This window comes from Mobula hypostoma, chromosome 17 (assembly GCF_963921235.1).
Source record: "Mobula hypostoma chromosome 17, sMobHyp1.1, whole genome shotgun sequence".
NCBI classification, from domain to species: Eukaryota; Metazoa; Chordata; class Chondrichthyes; order Myliobatiformes; family Myliobatidae; genus Mobula; species Mobula hypostoma.
In genome coordinates this window covers 68028901-68049303 of record NC_086113.1, presented here as the reverse complement: position 1 = coordinate 68049303, position 20403 = coordinate 68028901, and the positions used below count along the sequence as shown (strand labels likewise).

The following is a 20403-nucleotide window of genomic DNA, read 5'->3' as shown; positions in this document are numbered from 1 at the left end:
ACTCCATCACCAATCTCATCGAATCTGGAGATCTCCCATCCACTACCACCAATCTCATTGTTCCCCTACTCTGCAGTGCTTGTTTCTGCCTCCTAAACAAGATCCACAAGGCACATAGGTTCTACCCACTCCTACCCCACTGAACTCATGTCCACATATCTTGACACCATTTTGTCCCCCTTGGTTCAGTCCCTTCCTATCTCCATCCATGACACTTTACGCACCCTTAATCTCTTTAATCACTTTCAGTTCCCTAATCGTCACATTCTTATTATGGTTGTCCAGTCCTATGCACTTCTCTCCATCATCAGGAAGGCTTTAGAGTTCTCCACTTCTTCTCAGACCTAACAATTTCCCTTCCACCACCACCTCCTTCCATATTGTTGAATGGGTTCTCACCCTCAACAATTTCTCTTCTGGCTCCTTCCTCTTTCTCCAAACTCAAAGTATAGGCTTGGAACGTGGACTGTTATTACATAGCCCAGTACGAGGCAGGCATAGCTGGGGCCAATGTGTACAGCATTGTAGTGCCCCCATTGCCCCAGCTATGCCTGCCTTGTAGTGGGCTATGTGAAGCAGTCCATGTTCCAAGCCGATACAGGTTACACTCTCCCAACACCTTGTATTCTACATTGACAATGGCATTGGTGCTGATTCCAGCATCCTTGCTGAGATTGTCAATTTCATCAACTTTGCCTCCAACTTCCACACTGCCCTCAAATTTATTGGTTCATCTCTGACACCTCTCTCCCCTTTCTCAATCTCTCTGTCTCCATCTCTGGTGACAGATTGTCTACTGATAGCTTTTATAAACCAAATGACTCTAAGCTATCTGATTACACCTTTTCCCACCATGTCACTTGTATTCTTTCCTCAGTTCCTTCATCTCCACCACATCTGTTTTAAGGACGAGGGTTTCCATTCCAGAACATCTGAGATTTCCTCCTTAGTCAAAGAATGGAAGTTTTCTCCCTCTCCCATTGATGCTGCTCTCATCTGTATCTCCTCCATTTCCCACACATCCACTCTCACCCCATTTTGCTACCACAACAACCCCTGTCCTTGTCTATAATCCCACAAGACTCCACATTCAGCACACCATTCTCCATAACTTCCTCCATCTTCATTGGAATCGTACTACTCAAAGCATTCCCCCCACCACCACCACCACTTTCTGCGTACCATAGGGATCATTCCCTATGTGACTCCCTTGTCCATTTGTCTCTCCCCTCATGGCACTTTTCACTCTAAGCGTGACAAGTGCTACACCTGCCCATAGTTCTCCTTCACCATTCAGAGCCCCATATAATCTTTCCAGGTGAGGCAACACTTCACCTTAAAGTCTGTTTGGGTCATCTACCATATCTGGTACTCCAGCTGGAGCCTCCTGTACATTGGTGAGACCCAATGTAGATAGTGGGACCAGCTTCGCTCCATCTGGCACAGGAGGCAGGATTTCTTCTACTTCCCATCCTGACATGTCAGTTTGTGGCACCTCTGTGGTCATGATGGGGCCAGTGTCAGGTTGGAGGAGAACAACTCATTTTCTATCTGGATAGCCTTTAGCCAGATGGCATGAACGTTGATTTCTCGAACTTCTGTTAATTTTTCTCTTGCCGCCTCCTCTCTCTTTCCATTCTCATTCTGTTTAACCTTTAACCCCTTCTCTTCATCACCTCCCTCTGTTGCCCCTCCTCCTTCCCACTCTTGCATGGTCCACTGGCCTCTCCTATAAGATTCCTCCTTCAGTCCTTTACCTCTTCCACCTATCACCTCTCAGCTTCTTACTTCATTCTTCCTCCCCCACCTACTCACCTTCCCACTTACTTAGTTTCACCTATCACCTGTCAGCTTGTTGTACTCCTTCCCCTCCCCCCACCTTCTTCCCCCTTCCCTTCCAGTCCTGATGAAGCTTCTCAGTCTGAAACGTCAACTCTTCATTCCTCTTCATAGATGCTGCCTGACCTGCTTTGTGTGTGTTGCTCTGGATAAGCACTGTTTCCTTCCATACTCTGCCTGTTGGTGTTTCTGTCTGAATGCAGTGTTGTATCTGATTCCACCAGCACTTCTGGTAGCATATTCTGGATAGCATTCATACCCCCGTAACCTTTGTGTACCAGCTATCAATACGGGATGTTGGCAAGTGTCTGACTGAAATCCACGTAGGTCATAGAGTCATAGAAAAGTATAGCACAGAAACGGGCCCTTTGGCCCATCTAGTCTGTGTTGAGCCATTTAAACTGCCCACTCCCATCTACAACTCTACTCAATTACTTCCTGAAAAAACACTCAATCTGAATGGTGAAAAGGGTTTCTATGTGGACTACCCCTGGTCAGCCCCAGCAATTTCAAATGAACATAACTCCTGTCCTTAGGATTTTATTCATTTATTTTTATTGAGATACAGTGCAGAATAGACCCTTCTGGCCCTTTGAGCTGTGCTGCCCAACAACACCCCAATTTAACCCTTGCCTGATCATGGGACAATTTACAATGACCAATTAACCTACCCACTGACAGTGGGAGGAAACCAGAGCACTCAGAGGAGATCCACACGGTCATGGGGAGAACAGGCAGCAGTGGGAATTGAACCTGGGTTGCTGGTACTGTGAAGCCTTGTGCTAACCACTATACTACTGTACCACCCCAATAATTTTCTTCATTAACTTCCCTACCACAAATGGAAGGCTCACTGGCCTGTAGATAACTGACATTCTTGAATGAAGAAACATCATTAGATATCCTCCAATTTTCTGCTACCTGAACTGTGGCGAACAGATGCAAAAATCTCATCAGGGCCCAGTTATCTTCTCATAGAAAACCTACAGCACAATACAGGCCCTTCAGCCCACAAAGCTGTGCCGAACATATCCTTACATTACAAATTACCTAGGGTATAGAAACATTCTTGCTTGCTTCCCATAGCAAGCTGAGATTGATCTGATCTGGCCCTGGGGATTTACCAGCACTGTATGTCCCATGACTGACCTTGCTTCAGATTATGCTTGTACTCCTCCCCGAACTCACCACGGTAAATGCTCCGCCTTTCAGATCAGAACTCCCACGTTCTTCATATTCTCGCCCAACTGCTCCCATTTCACTCTTTGTCCACATAACCTTGTTTACAACCATCACCTTACTCTTCCCAGTTTAACTTCATCAGAGTCATCCTCCCTGCAGCTGAACAAGCTGCTTCACTCTTCTGACAAAGTTGACTTTTTCTTCTCGCAGATGCAGTTTGACCCGAATGTTTCTTGCATTTTCTTTTTATTATTTTTGATGGTGCAGCGTTAAATAAGTTTGCAAACAATAAGTGTGTCATTATATTTGGGAGAACAGTAAATTGTTGCGGTACCTGGTGTGGGAGGTGCAGACGTGTCCCGGGAGTTCCCCTGGCATTCAGGCGGTGCCAATCATCTGCATTTGCAGGGGTGCACTGTGATACCTCTCTGGTCCCGCTGCACATTACGGGATCACGCAGCTTTTAGGAAGCTACATTCTAAACTCGAGAGGGGGATTGTTTGCTGGGTCCTTGCCCGAGGTCGGTTTGCTGATGAAGTGGTGTAACGGGAGGAGAGGGGAGCTGGCGCGGCCCCCGCAGCTGTCAGTGGGCCGGCCCGGATCCAGCTGTCAATCTTGGTGCCCGGACACTTCGGCGTTCCCTCAACATGGGCTCGGTAGCGGCGGGCGGGCGTGGGGCATGACAGCAAGGCTCCCGGCCCGGCAGCTCCCCGATGCGCTCCAGCGTGGCCGCGGCAGGGATGACCTGGAAAGCAGCAGCGCAGCCGATGATGAAGCGGAGCAAAGCCGCAGCCTCCGCGATCACCAGAACACGCAGTGGCTGGTGCTTGAGGAAGGTACAGTATCTCTCAGTTCCTTCAGGTGCCGCAGACTATCTTTTCATCTTTCCACAGTGTCGTTATGTCTCAGTTGTAATTTATGTCGATTTAAGTTGATGTTAATTTATGGAATCACGGGAGTTTACAGATGTCATCAGTTAGATGAAGATTCTTGCATCGTCTGTCATTTCCCTCAATAAATTCTGCCTGACCCGCTGAATTCCTCCGCTGTTTGCATGTTCTTCATGTTAACTTGTGTTTGCCCTTCTCTTGTAATGTGCTGTGTTGCTGCTGCTGCAAAAACACATTTTTTATGGCACTCATACCTTGTGTGTGTATGAGAATGGGGTTGAGAAGGAACATAAATCAGCCAAATGGCCAAATTCTGCTCTTTGTCTTAAGGAATTGTTGGCAATTCCTTTTCTCCCACAGATGCTGCTCAACCTGTTGAGTCCCTCCAGCAGGTTGTGTGGTGCTCCAGATTCTGGCAACTGCAGTCTTTAGTGTCTCTTGTTACGGGTGAATTTGCTTTCAGCAATCATAAGTATCTTTGTAATAAAGCAGAGCATAAAGGTTTAAGGTCAGAGGCAAAAGATTCAAACAGGACCTTGGGGTAGCTTCTTTGTCAGGTGTACTGAATGAGGTATCAGCAAGTGGTCGAGCATGTACAATAACAATATCTAAAAGACATGGCAGCTATGTTGATAGGAAGGTGTTTGGGGAATTTGGATCAATTGAAAGCAAATGGGATGATCTTACTTAACCTTGGTTGGCATGGATGTGTTTTGGGCTGAGGGGTCTGTTTCTGAGTTGTATGAGAGGCCTCTGTCGGTCAGGGTCGAGCATGTTGCATCCCAGCAGTCTAGATAAGCAAGCCAGGACAGTACAATATGGAGAGCGACCTGTTGCCCATGTAGCAAGCTCCACGCATCTGATGAACCCAAAGGAATGGCACAGTTTGTCACCAGCAGCACCGCAGCAGTTGCCAGTCAGTGTTGAACCTGACCTAGGACGGCCTTGGGGTCTCCAGCTGTGGATTTTTTCCTTGGGGTTCAGTCCCGAACTCTTCCCCATGAGTGGGTATAGCCACAAGGCAGAGGAGGTGTAATATCAGTGTTTTCCTTCCAGATGAGCTGCTAACCATGACTGATGAGCTCTATCTGCCCGAAGTGAACTCTATTGCTCCATAAAATAAGATAGAGTTATCAAGTAATTTTTACGCCAATCCTACCCTGTATTCTGTTACCAGCACCTCCACCCTGATGATAAAATTTGTATTTCTGATGCAAATATCAAACTTTGATTTTATGGATCCTGTGTGTATCACTAATTCTGAAGCAGTGATTCATTTGCAGTTCTTTAAATCTAGTGTGCTGCATTCATTCACAATATAGCCTCCTGAACACTGGAAAACAAACACAGATTGGCTGATTGCTTTGCAGAAGAGCTGTGCTTGCTCTCCAGGCGCCACCTTAAACTTCATATTAATGTGACAGTAATTCACCATTCTATTCCACTCTGACCTACCGTGGTCTCTTGTACTGAGGTGCTTCATCTTTCACCAAGTCTGCAGTACCTGATATCCAATTCCAGTGCATTAGACATCTTACCCTCCCTGTATGAGAGTTGGCTAGTTCTACAAATCATGCATCTGTATATTTAATTCTGTTTTCCTCTCACCGCTGACAGTATTTCTTATAGAACCTGAGGAATTCTTAAACAATAATTCAGCAACTTTATGGTAATTCTTAGTTACCACACTTCAATCCGAATTTAACTGAGTGGTTTCAAAGAGTGGGACTTGAACTGGTTACTGCAGTCGCTATTCATTCCATTTGCTGTCTGGTGTCCCAGTAAGAGAGCCGTTCCCTTCTGTTATTTACTACGTGCAAGTCGTGCCAGTGATCAGTAATGCTACTTCCTCATTTGGGAGTGTTTCTAAAATGCTATTTATTCAGTACCTGGATTACCTCAGCATTTAAAAATGTTGTGTTTTTTTTTGTATATGTTTGACACAGAACTTTTGCAGCCAAATACCTCTGTGTCAGGATAAGTATATTGGGAAGAAGTTCCAGCAGGAAGACTTGCCTTTCATTTGCATCTTCTACGACATAAGAATATCCCAGGTGCTTGCACGACCAGTGAAGAACATAATTTTTCAAATGTCATGACTGATGTATGGCCTGCTAACCAACAGCAAAGAAATAAACAGTCTATCAGCCACTATCCATGCCACCCACACCACTGAGTCGCACTGTGTTGCCAAGGAGACAGGTTCTGAGCATGGAGGTCTCCTCGTGTGTGATGTATAGTTGAGAGAATTGGTTAGTCAAGGCTCCACCTTCCTTACATTAGTTTAAAGAGCTCTCTGCTATTCTGAGGCCACTCTTCGTTCATGTCTGGCAAGGTCAAAAAGACAGGTCATTACGTTGCTGTGGGGAGCTTGCTCCAAGTATATGGACTGTTACCTTTTGGTCACGCAGCCCTGACTACACTTCAATAAATACTTAATCTGCTATAAAGCATTGGGACATTGATAGGGCTTTTGGAAATTCACGGCCTCCTATAACCTTTAAGCCTTTGATTTCAGCAGACTGGTGTTATTCATGTAGATGCAATAACTGGTTTAAGATCATGGGAAATGACATCGCCAAATCTTGCGGAATATGGAGTCTTACTGCTAACAAATGCCATTATATTTGTCAGCTCCAGAATGGGGCAGTACAGAGAATAAAATGCTGTGTCAGCTGCAGGAATAAAGATCAATCTTTTGTTTGTTTAAAGAAAAGAAAACCCTCGGAATCTTATTTCAAGGTGAATACCAGTTAGATTTGGGAGCATATCTGCTTCGAATTTTGTGTTCCTACTGAATACTCTCAATTAGTGTGGGTTTCCTGGCATTGATCGTGCTTACAAGGGGTAACCTTAGTGGAACATGGAGCATTGTGAATGCCAGATCAAAGCAGTGAAAGGTATGGCTGTGTATTTGGTTCAGTGACATTGGAACTCAGTGCCACATCCTGGACACTGAGCGGTTCCCAGTTGGCAGCATCTGAAGGATGGAAGCAGTAGCGTCTGCTTCATTATAAACTTGCCACGGTCTTGTCTCACTCTTGTTCTCCCAAGCATAATCCTCGTTCCTTCATTGTCACTGGCTCAAAATCATGGAATTCCCTCCCTAACAGCACTGTGGGTGTACCCACACCTCAGGGTCAGCCGCGGTTCAAGAAGGCAGCTCGTCACCACCTTCTCAAGGGCAGCTCGGGATGGGCAATAAACGCTGGCTGAGCTGGCGATGCCCACATCCCATAAATGAATAAATGTAAAAAACATGTAATGATTAAGTGCCGACCATTCTAGTTACCGAGAGAGTTCTCTGCTGTGATCCTGACTGCAGTTTACATGCTACCAAAGGCAGATGTCAAACTTGTAGTCCATGCACAAGAAACGGCCTACTCTGACACTTTTCACATCCTTGCTGGGGACTTCAAACAGATGAGCTTGAAGCTAATCTGCCCAACTATCATCAGCACATCCGCCTCTGCAGCAGAGGACCCAACACGTTCAATCGCGATAATCAAGAATGCACACTGTCCCAGCTCTCAACTACACTTTGGGAAATTTGACTATCTGGCTGTCGTCCTCCACCTACATTCGGGCAGTGACTGAAGAGCAAGACGTCAGAGGCAAGGACAACGAAGGAGTGGTCATGGGTGACAGAGGAGCAGCTGTGGGACTGCTTTGAATTGGTGGACGGGCCAGTTTCAAAGACTCATCAGAGGCCCTGAATGAGTACTCCACAATTGTGGATAAGTGTGTGCCCACAAAATCATTCAAAGACCTCCCCAATCAGAATCTCTGGATGAACCAAGAGATTTGAATCTGCTGGGAGCTAAATCAGTGGCGTCCAGGACTGGTGATCCAGGAAAATAAGGCCCAGGTATGATCTCTGGAAAGCCATCTGATAAGCGGAGTGGCAATTTCGGACTAAACAAATCACAGAGGGTTGCCCAACAACTGTAATGGCTTGAATGCTATCACCCCCTACATAGCAAAACCAAGTAACATAAATGACATGAATTGCAGAGGAGCTCGATGCCTTTTATGCTCGCTTTGAATGACAAAACACAGAGGCTCCTTCACCAGTCCTCACAGCTACTGACGACCCTGTGATTTCAGTCTCTGAGGCCGACGTCAGAGCATCAATCTGGAGGGTGAATCCATGGAAAGCATCTGGCCCAGTCAATGTACCCGGCTAGTACTGAAGACTTGTTTTAACCAACTGGCTAGTGTGTTTATGGACATTTTCAATCTCACGTTTTGGCAGATTGAGGTATCTACCTGCTTCAAGCAAGCTTCACCATACCAGTACCCAAGAAGAACATGGTGACCTGCTTCAGTGACTGTCATCCAGTAGCCCTTGTATTCACCGTGATGAAGTGCTTTGAGATTTTGGAGATTTGCTTGCAGTCACAATGTCATTTCATTGGCAGGTGGCATCCATCATTAAGGACCTTCCTTGTGCAACTGGATCCTCGATTTCCTGACTGGCAGACCCTTGTCAGTATGGATTGGCAAGAGGATCTCCTCCACACTCACCATCAGCACATATGCACCACAAGGCTGTGAGCTTTGTATGATGCCGTATTTAAGTTTGTGGACAAAACCACTGTGGCTGACCGCGTCAAAGGTGGTGACAAATCAGCATTTAGGAGAGAGGTGGAAAATCTGCACGGAGTAGTTGGACAACAACATCCTTAAGTCAACATCAGCAAAGCCAAAGAGCTAATTATTGACTACAGGAGGAAGAAGCTGGAGGTCCATGAGCCAGTCCTCATGAGGGTATTGGAAGGTCAGTAGCTTTAAATTCCTTTGCATCTTCATATCAGAGGATCTGCTTTAGGTTTAACAAGTAGCTGCCATCACAAAGGAGGCATGACAGGGCCTTTACTTTCTTGGAGGTTTGTGTAGATTAGGCATGTCACCAAAAACTGTGATAAACTTCTATAGATGACCAGTGGGAGAGCATCCTAAGTGGTTGCAACAATGCCTTGCCTGGAAGCACAAACACCCAGGATTGGAAAAGACTGGAGAAATTAGTGGATATAGCTCAGTCCATCACAGGCAAAGTCCTTCCCGCTATTCAGAAGATCTGCATGGAGCGTAAGCCCCTTTGTCACATCCTCAAAAAGCCCTCAATCAAGTCCTCAATCAATTGATGTCAGAGAAATGTATACAATATACATCCTGAAATGCTGTTTCTTCGCAACCATCCACGAAAACAGAGGAGTGCCCCAAAGAATGAACAACAGTCAAGTGTTAGAACCCTAAAGTGACCCCCCCCCACCCAGCTCTTCCTTCCTGCGCGTAAGTGGCAGCAAGCAACAATCCCTCCTCCCCCCCCATCGGCACTGCCACTGAGCACTTAAGCGTAGGCAAAGACCCAGACTTGTAGTACCCCAAAGACTTCGTGTTTCACATGGTATTCGACATACCACAAGTTCTTTCTCCCAGTGAGTGGGGAGACATAACAAACAACTCACTGGTTTCCGCTGTTAAAAGTCCGCAACGTCGCTTTTTTCAAGCTCTGTGCCCAAAGATCGTGAGTCTCTGGGCACACAGCCGCAGATATTCCAACTCCCCTGACAACACATGGGCCTCCTGTCATGACACCGACCCTCGATCTGCCCGTCTCCGGAGCTCTTGGCATGCCGAACAACAACGACCAGTTATGAAACCCTGAGAGCAGGTCCCATTCCTTCAAAGAACCGTAGTCAGCATGTAACTCCAGGTTTGGGTCTTCAAAAGAACCCTGAAAGGGAAAAATAAAGATATTAAAGATGGAAGTAGAGCTGTTTCTGAAGATGCAAGCGAAGGAGTTGCCGTTTAGCGCCGTCATCACTCCGCTCTGCCTTCTTTTGTAAAAATCCCTCAGCAACATTCCTCTAGTTGTTTTTACAGCTGTACGGACCATCCGTTGCTCTGAGCAGAAAATTTTTACATGGCCTGGAAACTGAGCAGCACTTTAAATGCTCTTCTTTGTAATACACATACCAGGAATGTTTAGAATAAAAATTGAAAAATCGGGTACTATTAATTTTATTTATTAATTGAAGACTATAATGAAATACAGTACAATAAGAAAAACCTTAAACATTTTGTAAACTTTTAAACTTAAACAGCATCAGTGTTCAGCAGGCTATCTGTTTATTAACAATGAGCTACTGACTTCTATTCTGTGTTTATTGTTACAATTTGTAACAGTGTTGTAACTTGAAACACTGACGATGTGAATACATCGAAGCTCAGAAGAGCAGAGGGGTGAAGAGGACTGTAGTGTTGATAGGAGATTCCTCAGTCGGATGAACAGAGATGAGGTTCGGTGGGCACAAAAGAGACATCCGGATGGTATGTTGCTTCCCTGGTGCCAGGGTCAGGGATGTCTCGGATCGAGTCCATGGCATTCTCAAAGGGCGAGAAGTCTTGGTACGTATTGGCACCAATGGCATAGGTAGACAAGGTCCGGAAGAGAGATTTTAGGGAGCCAGGTAGAAAGCTGAGAAACAGGATCTCCAGGGTAGTAAATCTCTGGATTGCTGCCTATGCCACACACCAGTTAAGAATATAAGAATAGGTTGATTTGGCAAGTGAATGTGTGGCTGAGCAGGGGGAGGGGTTCAGATTTTATGGATCATTGGGATCTCTTCTGGGGAATCTGACCTGTACACAAAGGGTGGGTTACACCTGAACCCAGGGGGCTCCAATATCGTTGCGGGCAGGTTGGCTGGAGTTATTTGGGTAGGTTTAAACTAATTTGGCAGGGGAGTGGGAACCGGAGTGGTAGTGCTAAGGATGAGGTGGTTGGTTTACAAACAGGGGCAATGTGTAGAAAGACTCCTAGCAAGGAGTCAACCAGATGAGTTGCAATGTAAAAGGCAGACAAAATCGAAAAGGGTGAATACGGGACTAAAGGTGTTATATTTGAATATGCAAAGTATACGGAATAAGGTCTGTGAACTTGTAGCACAGTCACAGATTGGCAAGTATGATGTTGTAGGCATCACTGAATTGTGGCTGGAAGAAGATTATAGCTGGAAGCTTAATGTCCAAGAATATATGTTGTATCAAAAGCTAGCCAGTAATATTAAAGGGGACACCAAAAGTTTTACTCAGATACATAAAGTATAAAAGAGAAGTGAGAGCGGATTTAAGTCTGCTGGAAAATGATGCTGGAGAGGTAGTAATGGGGGACAAGGAAATGGAGGACAAACTGAATAAGTATTTTGCATCAGTCTTCACTGTGGAAGACATTAGCCTGGTGGAAGTTCCAGGTGGTCAGGGGTCATGACGTGTGGGAAGTTACCATTACTAGAGAGAAGGCACTGGGGAAACTGAAAGGTCTGAAGGCCACCTGGACCAGATGATGTACACCCCAGGGTTCTGAAAGGTAATGTAGAGATTGTGGAGGCATTAGTAACAATCTTTCAAAATCACTAGATTCTGGAATGGTTCCAGAAGACTGGAAAATTTGCAAATGCCACTCCACTCTTCAAGGAGGGAGAGAGGCAGAAGAAAGGAAATTATAGGCCAGTTAGTCTGACCTCAGTTGTTGGGAAAATGTTGAAGTCGATCGTTAAGAAAGTGGTTTTGGGGTGCTTGGAGGCACATGATAAAATAGGCTGTAGTCAGCATGGTTTCTTTGAGGGAAAATCTTGCCTGACAAATCTGTTGGATTCTTTGAAAAAGCAACAAACGGGACAGACAAAGGAGAATCAGTTGATGTTGTGCACTTGGATTTTCAGAAGGCCTTTGACAAGGTGCCACATGTGAGGCTGCTAACAAGCTACGAGCCCATAATATTACAGGATTCTCAGATGGATGAAGCAGTGGCTGATTAGCAGGAGGTAAAGAGTAGGAATAAAGGGAGACTTTTCTGGTTGGCTGCCGGTGACTAGTGGTGTTCCACAGTGGTCTGCGTTGGGACTGATTCTTTTTACATTATATGTCAATGATTTGGATGATGGAATGGATGGCTTTGTTGCATAGTTCGCAGACAATATGAAGATAGCTGGAGGAGCAGGTAGCTTTGAGGAAATAGAGAGGCTATAGAAGGACTCAGGCAGATTAGGAGAACGGGCAAAGAAGTGGCAGATGGTACAAAAGTGAACTGATGTCAACTTCGGCAAAGGAATGTTGGCAGAGTTATCCATAAAAAGTCAGTGTCAGGTAATGTAGAGTTGCCTTGACCCAAGCACAGAGCAGTGGAGATGACTTCGTGGTGAGCAAAAACTTTAAAAATAAACTTCAAAATAACAAGTCACGTGGGGCCACGCAAAATAAGGAAGAACAGATGCTAACAACCACAAAGCATGTTAGATTACTGGTTAGCACAACACTTTACACTGTAGACGATCCGGGTTCAATTCCCAACGCAGCCTGTAAGGAGTTTTAACATTCTCCTTGTGACTGAGAGGGTTTTCTCTGGGGGCAACAGTTTCCTCCCATGGTCCAAAGATGTAGGTTAATTGGTTATTGTAAATTGTCTGTAGATTGGGCTAGGATTAAACTGAGGGACTGCAGGGCGCCATGGCTCGAAGGGCCTATTCTATGCCATATCAACAAGGCAGCAACTGAATTAGGCTGGCTGGTTTGACGAGTGAACTAAAGTTGTGGATGAGAGCTGGATTAAAACAGGCTGCAGGAGGTGAGTTGGAAATGAGAGGCAGGAGTTTTCCTGTTAGCTGAGTGGAGATTGGAAGGTGACTGCCTGGGCAGACCTGACAGTGATTACACATTTCTTGTTCAGCACTGGCAGTGTGGGAGAGCATTTTCAGAACTTTCAAGCCTTTGGCTGCTTGTTTTTCATCCAGTGGTTTGAAGTGTTGATGTCTAGCGCCAAATTGAAGGAAGTCCACTCTCTGTGTTAACTGGGTAGTCTCCTGCTTCTGCTGCAGTATTAATATTGCTTGGGGTGATTTGTTGGTCACAGTGCCAATTAATGGAGGCTCACTAAGAGCTTGCTTCATAATACAAATGTATAATGGTGAAGTTAGTGTGCTGTCCAATGCGCACAGGAAGATGTATTTTCATTCAAAATCTGAGTCATCACTGCTGGAGTAATTTATGGCTTGGTGGGAGTCATCAGATTACTGGTGTGTGTGTGTGTGTGTGTGTGTGTGTGCATGTACACGTAGTAAACATTGCAATTGGATGTAATGTATTTATGTTTATAATGGAAAGTTAAGAAAATGTTATTTTGCACATTAAAAAGTAAACATGGTTAACCTACCAGGTTTCATTTCCTTACAGTGTTTTTTTGGTACAATCTCGGTGATCTGATTGGTCTTGATTCAGTGACTAGTGCAGTGACTGCATCATTAGCTTCGTTTGGCTGATTTAAACGCAGGACCTGATTGAAAGGGTCTGGGTGTCAGGACGGCGGTGAGAGATGGGCTGGTGTTCAGGTCGTTGCTGTACGAGGTTTACTTATCTCTGCGTTGACTGAGGCTGTGGCCTGCAATTAACAAACTCCTGGATCTCCTGCAGCGGTGAACTGGCTTCTTGGCTGTGGACTCACTTTTGTGAACTTCTGTTCTGAGTGTTCTTTGTTGACTTTTTATAGCTTCCACGATTTGTTCTTTTTGTGTTTGATTGTCTTTTTAAATGGATTCTGTTGGGTTCAGTTTTTATGACTGCTGAAAGAAGGTGAATTTTAAAACCATAAAACCAAATGACTCAGGAGCAGAATGAGGCCAGTCAGCCAATTGAGTCTGCTCCACCATTTCATCATGCTTGATCCATTTCTCTCTCAACTTCACTCTCCTGCCTTCTCCCCGTAACCTTTCAAGCCCTGATAATTCAAGAACTTGTCAACCTCTGCCTTAAGTATATCCAATGACCTGGCCTCCACAGTCGCCTGTGGCAATGAATTCCACAGATTCACCACTCTCTGGCTAAAGAAATTCCTCTTCATCTCCGTTGTTTATTCTGAGGCTGTGCCCTCTGGCCTGAGACTCCTCCTCTGTCCGCATCCACTCTGTCTCCACCTTTCACCATGGGATAGGTTTGAGTGAGCTCCCCTCTTGTTCTTCTGAACTCCAGTGAGTACTGGCCCAGAGCTATTAATCGCTCCTCATACGGTAAACCTTTCATTCTCAGAGTCATTCTCATGACCCTCCTCTGAACCCTCTCCAATGTCAGCACATCCTTTCTAAAATAAGGGACCCAAAACTGCTCCCAGTATTCCAAGTGAAACCTCAGCAATGCCTTACAAATCCTCAGCATTACATCCTTTTATACGCTACCCCTCTTGAAGTAACATTGCATTTGCTTTCCTCACCACAGACTCAACCTGCAAATTAACCTTAGAGGATCCAGCAAGAGGACTCCCAAGTCCCTTTGCACTTCCGCCTTTTGAATTTGCTTCCCATTTAGAAAATAGTCTATGCTTTTTGTCTTCTGCCTAAGTGCATGACCATATATTTCTGGACACTGTATTCTATTTGCTACTTCTTTGCCCATTCTCCTAATCTGTCTTAAGTCCACCTGCATTCTCCCAGCTTCCTCAACACTACCTGCCCTTCCACCTGTCTTCATACTGATCACAAACCTGGCCACAAGTCCATCAGTTCACTGACATACCATGTGGAAAAGAAGCAGTCCCAACACCAGCCCTGCAGAGCACCACTAGACACAGCAGCCAATCTGAAAAGGATCCTTTCATTCCCACACTTTGCCTCCTGCCAATCAGCCAATGCTCTACCCATGCTAGTACCTTTCCTGTAATACCATGGGCTCTTATCTTGTTAAGCAGCCTCGGGTGGCACCTTCTGTACACATCATCTACCGATTCTCCTTCATCTGTCCTACTTGTTATTTTCTTAAAGAATTCCAACAGATTTTTTAGGCAAGATTTTCCCTTGAGGAAACCATGCTGACTTTGCCCTATTTTACCATGTGCCTCCAAGTTCTCCAAAATCACAACCTTAACAATCGATTTCAGCAGCTTGTCAGCCACTGAGGTTAGGCTAACTGGCTTATAATTTCCTTTCTTCTGCCTCCCTCTCTTCTTTGAAGAGTGGAGTGACATTTACAATTTTCCAGTCCTCAGAAACCATTCCAGAATCTAGTAATTCTTGAAAGATCATTACTAATACCTCTTTCAGAATCCTGGGGTTCTAATCCATCTGGTCCAGGTGACTAATCTACCTTCAGACCTTTCAGTTTTCCTAAACCCTTTCTCTCTACTAATAGCAACTGTGCTCCCCTCTACATTTTCACACACTCGAACCCCCAGCTTACTGCTGGTGTCTTCCACAGTGAAGACAGATGCAAAATACTTATTGCTTTCATCCACTGTTTCCTTGTCCCCCATTACCTCTCCAGCATCATTTGCCAGGTGTCTGATTCCCACTGTTGCCTCCTTTTTACTCAATACTTTTGGTATCCTCTTTCATATTATTGGCTAGCTTACATTCATATTTCACCTTTTCCCCTTTTTTTTAAAGTTACCTTCTGTTGGTTTATAAGTTTCCCAATCCTCTATCTTCCCTCTAATTTTTGTTTTGTTATATGCCCTTACTTTTGCTTTTATCTTGGTTTTCACTTCCCATATTAGCCATAGTAGCTTCATCTTACATTTAGAGTATTTCTTCTTTGGCATGTATCTATCCTGTGCCTTCCAAATTGCTTCCAAGAACTCCAGCTGTCTGCTGTTGTCCCGGCCAGTGTTGTTTTCTAATCAATTTGGCTAGGTTCTCTCTTTATTCCGCTGTAATGTTGATACATCTGACTTTAGCTTCTCCCTCTCAACCTGCAGGGTGAACTCTATCACTGCTTCCTAAGGGTTCCTTTACCTTGAGCTTCTTCCTCAAATTCAGTTTAATACACTACACCCAATCCAGAATAGCCTGTTGACCTCAACCACAAGCTGCCCTAAAAGACTATCTAGTTAGTAGGAATTTTATGAATTCTGCTTGCATATCGAAATCCCTCATGAATATTGTAATAGTCCCCTTTTGACATGGCTTTTTTGTCTCCCGTTGATACTTGTAGTCCACATCCTGGTTACCGTATATAACTTACATCATGGTCTTTTTACCTTCCAATACTATGTCACCTCTTTTTAAGGATTTGTTTTCATTTTTCACCAACAGAGCCATGACTAATGCCCACCATTTCATACCTGCCAGTCATTAACTGTGCTTCCTTATTTTGTATACTGTGTACATTCAAATATAACACCTACAGTCCTGTATCCGTCATCCTTTTCAATTTTGTCCCTCTTTCACTATACAGCTCATCCCACAGACTGCAATTTTGTCCTATCATCAGGTTGTCCTTCCTGACAGTCTCATTACACACAACCTCTGCTTGTAAACCAATAGCTCTATCTTCAGCCCTATCACTCTAGTTCCAATCTCCCTGCCAAATTAGTTTAAACCCTCCTCAACAGCTCTAGGAAACTTGCCTGCAAGGATATTGGTCCCCCTCAGGTTCAGGTGTAACCCAGTCATTTTGTACGAGTCGTACCTTCCCCAGAAGAGATCCCAATGATCCAGAAATCTGAACCCTCCCCCCCCCCCCCGGCACCACTTCTCCAACCACACATTCATCTGCCAAATCATCCTATTCTCACCCTCGTTGGCCCATAGCACAGGCAGCGGTCTGCTTTACCCTGGAGGTTCCACTTTTCAGTTTTCTACCTAACTCCCTAAATCTCTCTTCAAGACCTCATTGCTTTTCCGACGTATGTCATTGGTGCCAATATGTACCAAGGTTGTATGTTTGTACATAGTAAACATACTTCGATTTAAATGTACTTTGAACTTTGATAGAAAACTAATCTGAAAAAGTTGTTTTCAATGGTGCCAAGTGATTTTGCCAGTTATCATTTAAATAAGAATTTGTACAGTGCCAAAATTAGCTCTCATTGAGCTTAAGATGGTTAATGACATACATGATAGCGGTGACTGCAATTTAATGGGCTGTATTGCATGAGGTTGCATTGAATTTAAAGGTACAGGTAGGGAGTGTGTAACAAAATGACATTAATCCCCACTAACAGCCACTGGAATTTCTCTTGCTCTGTCTGTTTGCACTTGAAGTAGTCTTTGGCCACTCTTACAGCTGAACTGCCAATCAGTGCCATGAATGAAACTGGAGGTTACTATGGAAACAAGCAAAATAAAACAGTGAATAATTAACCAGTGAAATATTTCATGGCAGGCAGCTCTTAGAGATATCAGGGCTTGCTGGCTGTGAAAGATTGCTGATCTTGTAGTGCTTTGATGCCTGATTAAGATGCATCAATTTCCCAATCTAGTGCTGCAGAAGCTTGAACTAGAGTACAGCACAGGAACAGGCCCTTCGCCCAAAATGTTGTGCCAGACCATTTACATTAGTAATCAACTAAATTAATTCCTTCTGCCGACACAATGTCCATGTTCCTCCATTTCCTCACATTCGTGTGCCTATCTACTTGCCCTGTAAGGTCCCCAGTGTTTCTGCCTCTCCCAACATCCTAGGCATTATGTTTCAGGCACCCACCGCTCTCTGTGTATAAAACACACACACACACACACACACACGCACACACAGCAACTTGCCCCTCATATCTCCTTTGAACTTGCACTCAGTCACCTTAAATGCATGCCCTTCGGTACTAGACTTGTCATCCCTGGGGAAAAAGATACTATCTGTCTACTCATAATCTTTTAAACCTCTATCAGATCTCCCCTCAGCCTCTGCTGTTTCAGAGAAAACATCCCAAGTTTGTCCACCTCTTGTTTTTACACATGCTCTTTAATTCAGGCAACATCCTGATAAACCTCCGCTACACCCTCTCCAAAACCTCAACGTCCTTCCTATGGGTCAACCAGAACTGATTTCAGTACTCCAGGTGTGGACTAACTCGAGATTTAAAAAGCTGCAACGTAACTTCTGGACTTTTGAACTTGATGCCAGGACTAATAAAGACAAGAATGCCACTTGCCTTCTTAACCACCCATCAAACTGTGCAGCCAATGTGCAAAATAGGACAAACTGCAAATCCAAATAAAAACCCAAATAATAATAAATTAATTAATATAACACTGAGAACATGAGGTATCGGTGCTGGCTCCCTTGATGTTTGTGATTATAAATTAACGTTTGGTGGTCTTACTTCAGTGGTTGATAAGTTGATGGAAAAGATCCTGAGAGGCAGGATTTATGAACATTTGGAGAGGCAGAATATGATTAGGAATAGTTAGCATGGCTTTGTCAAAGGCAGGTCATGTCTTAAGAGCCTGATTGAACTTTCTGAGGATGTGACTAAACACATTGATGAAGGTAGAGCAGTAGATGTGGTGTATATGGATCTCAGCAAGGCATTTGACAAGGTACCCCATGCAAGGCTTGTTGAGAAAGTAAGGAGGCATGGGATCCAAGGGGACCTTGCTTTGTGGATCCAGAACCGGCTGGCACATAGAAGGCAAAGAGTGGTTATAGACAGGTCATATTCTGCATGGAGGTTGGTGACCAGTGGCGTGCCTCAGGGATCTGTTCTGGGACCCTTACTCTCTGTGATTTTTATAAATGACCTGGATGAGGAAGTGGAGGGATGTGTTAGTAAATTTGTTGATGACACAAAGGTTGAGGGTGTTGTGGATAATGTGGAGAGCTGTCAGAGGTTATAGCGGGGCATCAATAGGATGCAAAACTGGGCTGAGAAGTGGCAGACGGAGTTCAACCCAGATAAGTGTGAGGTGGTTCATTTTGGTAGGTCAAATATGATGGCAGAATATAGTATTAATAGTAAGACATAGAAACATAGAAAATAGGTGCAGGAGTAGGCCATTCGGCCCTTCGAGCTTGCACCACCATTTATTATGATCATGGCTGATCATCCAATTCAGAACCCCGCCCCAGCTTTCCCTCCATACCCCCTGATCCCCGTAGCCACAAGGACCATATCTAACTCCCTCTTAAATATAGCCAATGAACTGGCCTCAACTGTTTCATGTGGCAGAGAATTCCACAGATTCACCACTCTCTGTGTGAAGAAGTTTTTCCTAATCTCGGTCCTAAAAGGCTTCCCCTTTATCCTCAAACTGTGACCCCTTGTTCTGGACTTCCCCAACATCGGGAACAATCTTCCTGCATCTAGCCTGTCCAATCCCTTTAGGATTTTATACGTTTCAATCGGATCCCCCCTCAATCTTCTAAATTCCAACGAGTACAAGCCTAGTTCATCCGTCTTTCTTCATATGAAAGTCCTGCCATCCCAGGAATCAATCTGGTGAATCTTCTTTGTACTCCCTCTATGGCAAGGATGTCTTTCCTCAGATTAGGGGACCAAAACTGCACACAATACTCCAGGTGTGGTCTCACCAAGGCCTGGTACAACTGCAGTAGTACCTCCCTGCTCCTGTACTCGAATCCTCTTGCTATAAATGCCAGCATACCATTCGCCTTTTTCACCGCCTGCTGTACCTGCATGCCCACTTTCAATGACTGGTGTATAATGACACCCAGGTCTCGTTGCACCTCCCCTTTTCCTGATCGGCCACCATTCAGATAATAATCTGTTTTCCTATTTTTGCCACCAAAGTGGATAACTTCACATTTATCCACATTAAATTGCATCTGCCATGAATTTGCCCACTCACCCAACCTATCCAAGTCACTCTGCATCCTCCTCACAGCTAACAGTGCCACCCAGCTTCGTGTCATCCGCAAACTTGGAGATGCTGCATTTAATTCCCTCATCTAAGTCATTAATATATATTGTAAACAACTGGGGTCCCAGCACTGAGCCTTGCGGTACCCCACTAGTCACCGCCTGCCATTCTGAAAAGGTCCTGTTTATTCCCACTCTTTGCTTCCTGTCTGCTAACCAATTCTCCATCCACATCAATACCTTACCCCCAATACCGTGTGCTTTAAGTTTGCACACTAATCTCCTGTGTGGGACCTTGTCAAAAGCCTTTTGAAAATCCAAATATACCACATCCACTGGTTCTCCCCTATCCACTCTGCTGGTTACATCCTCAAAAAATTCTATGAGATTCGTCAGATATGATTTTCCTTTCACAAATCCATGCTGACTTTGTTCGATGATTTCACCGCTTTCCAAATGTGCTGTTATCACATCTTTGATAACTGACTCCAGCAGTTTCCCCACCACCGACGTTACGCTAACCGGTCTATAATTCCCCGGTTTCTCTCTCCCTCCTTTTTTAAAAAGTGGGGTTACATTAGCCACCCTCCAATCCTCAGGAACTAGTCCAGAATCTAACGAGTTTTGAAAAATTATCACTAATGCATCCACTATTTCTTGGGCTACTTCCGTAAGCACTCTAGGATGCAGACCATCTGGCCCTGGGGATTTATCTGCCTTCAATCCCTTCAATTTACCTAACACCACTTCCCTACTAACAAGTATTTCGCTCAGTTCCTCCATTTCACTGGACCCTCTGTCCCCTACTATTTCTGGAAGATTATTTATGTCCTCCTTAGTGAAGACAGAACCAAAGTAATTATTCAATTGGTCTGCCATGTCCTTGCTCCCCATAATCAATTC

General features: G+C 44.6%; 1 protein-coding gene across 14 annotated transcripts in view; it reads left to right on the top strand.

Annotated features, from left to right (window-relative positions):
- trak1a (trafficking protein, kinesin binding 1a) overlaps positions 1-20403 on the top strand; it is a 268008-nt gene that overhangs the window by 178826 nt on the left and 68779 nt on the right. For 4 of the 14 annotated variants that reach the window (XR_010020805.1, XM_063070075.1, XM_063070083.1 and 1 more), the window contains exon 1: positions 3621-3857. The exons of 4 other annotated variants lie outside the window; for them this stretch is intronic. Coding sequence is in view for 9 of the 10 variants with exons in the window: in XM_063070075.1 (XP_062926145.1) it covers positions 3701-3857 (157 nt within the window). In the remaining variant the exon portion in view is untranslated. Of the gene's footprint in view, positions 1-3615; positions 3858-20403 lie in introns of those variants that run through there. 6 more of the 14 variants (XM_063070079.1, XM_063070082.1, XM_063070081.1 and 3 more) reach the window with 5 other exon arrangements.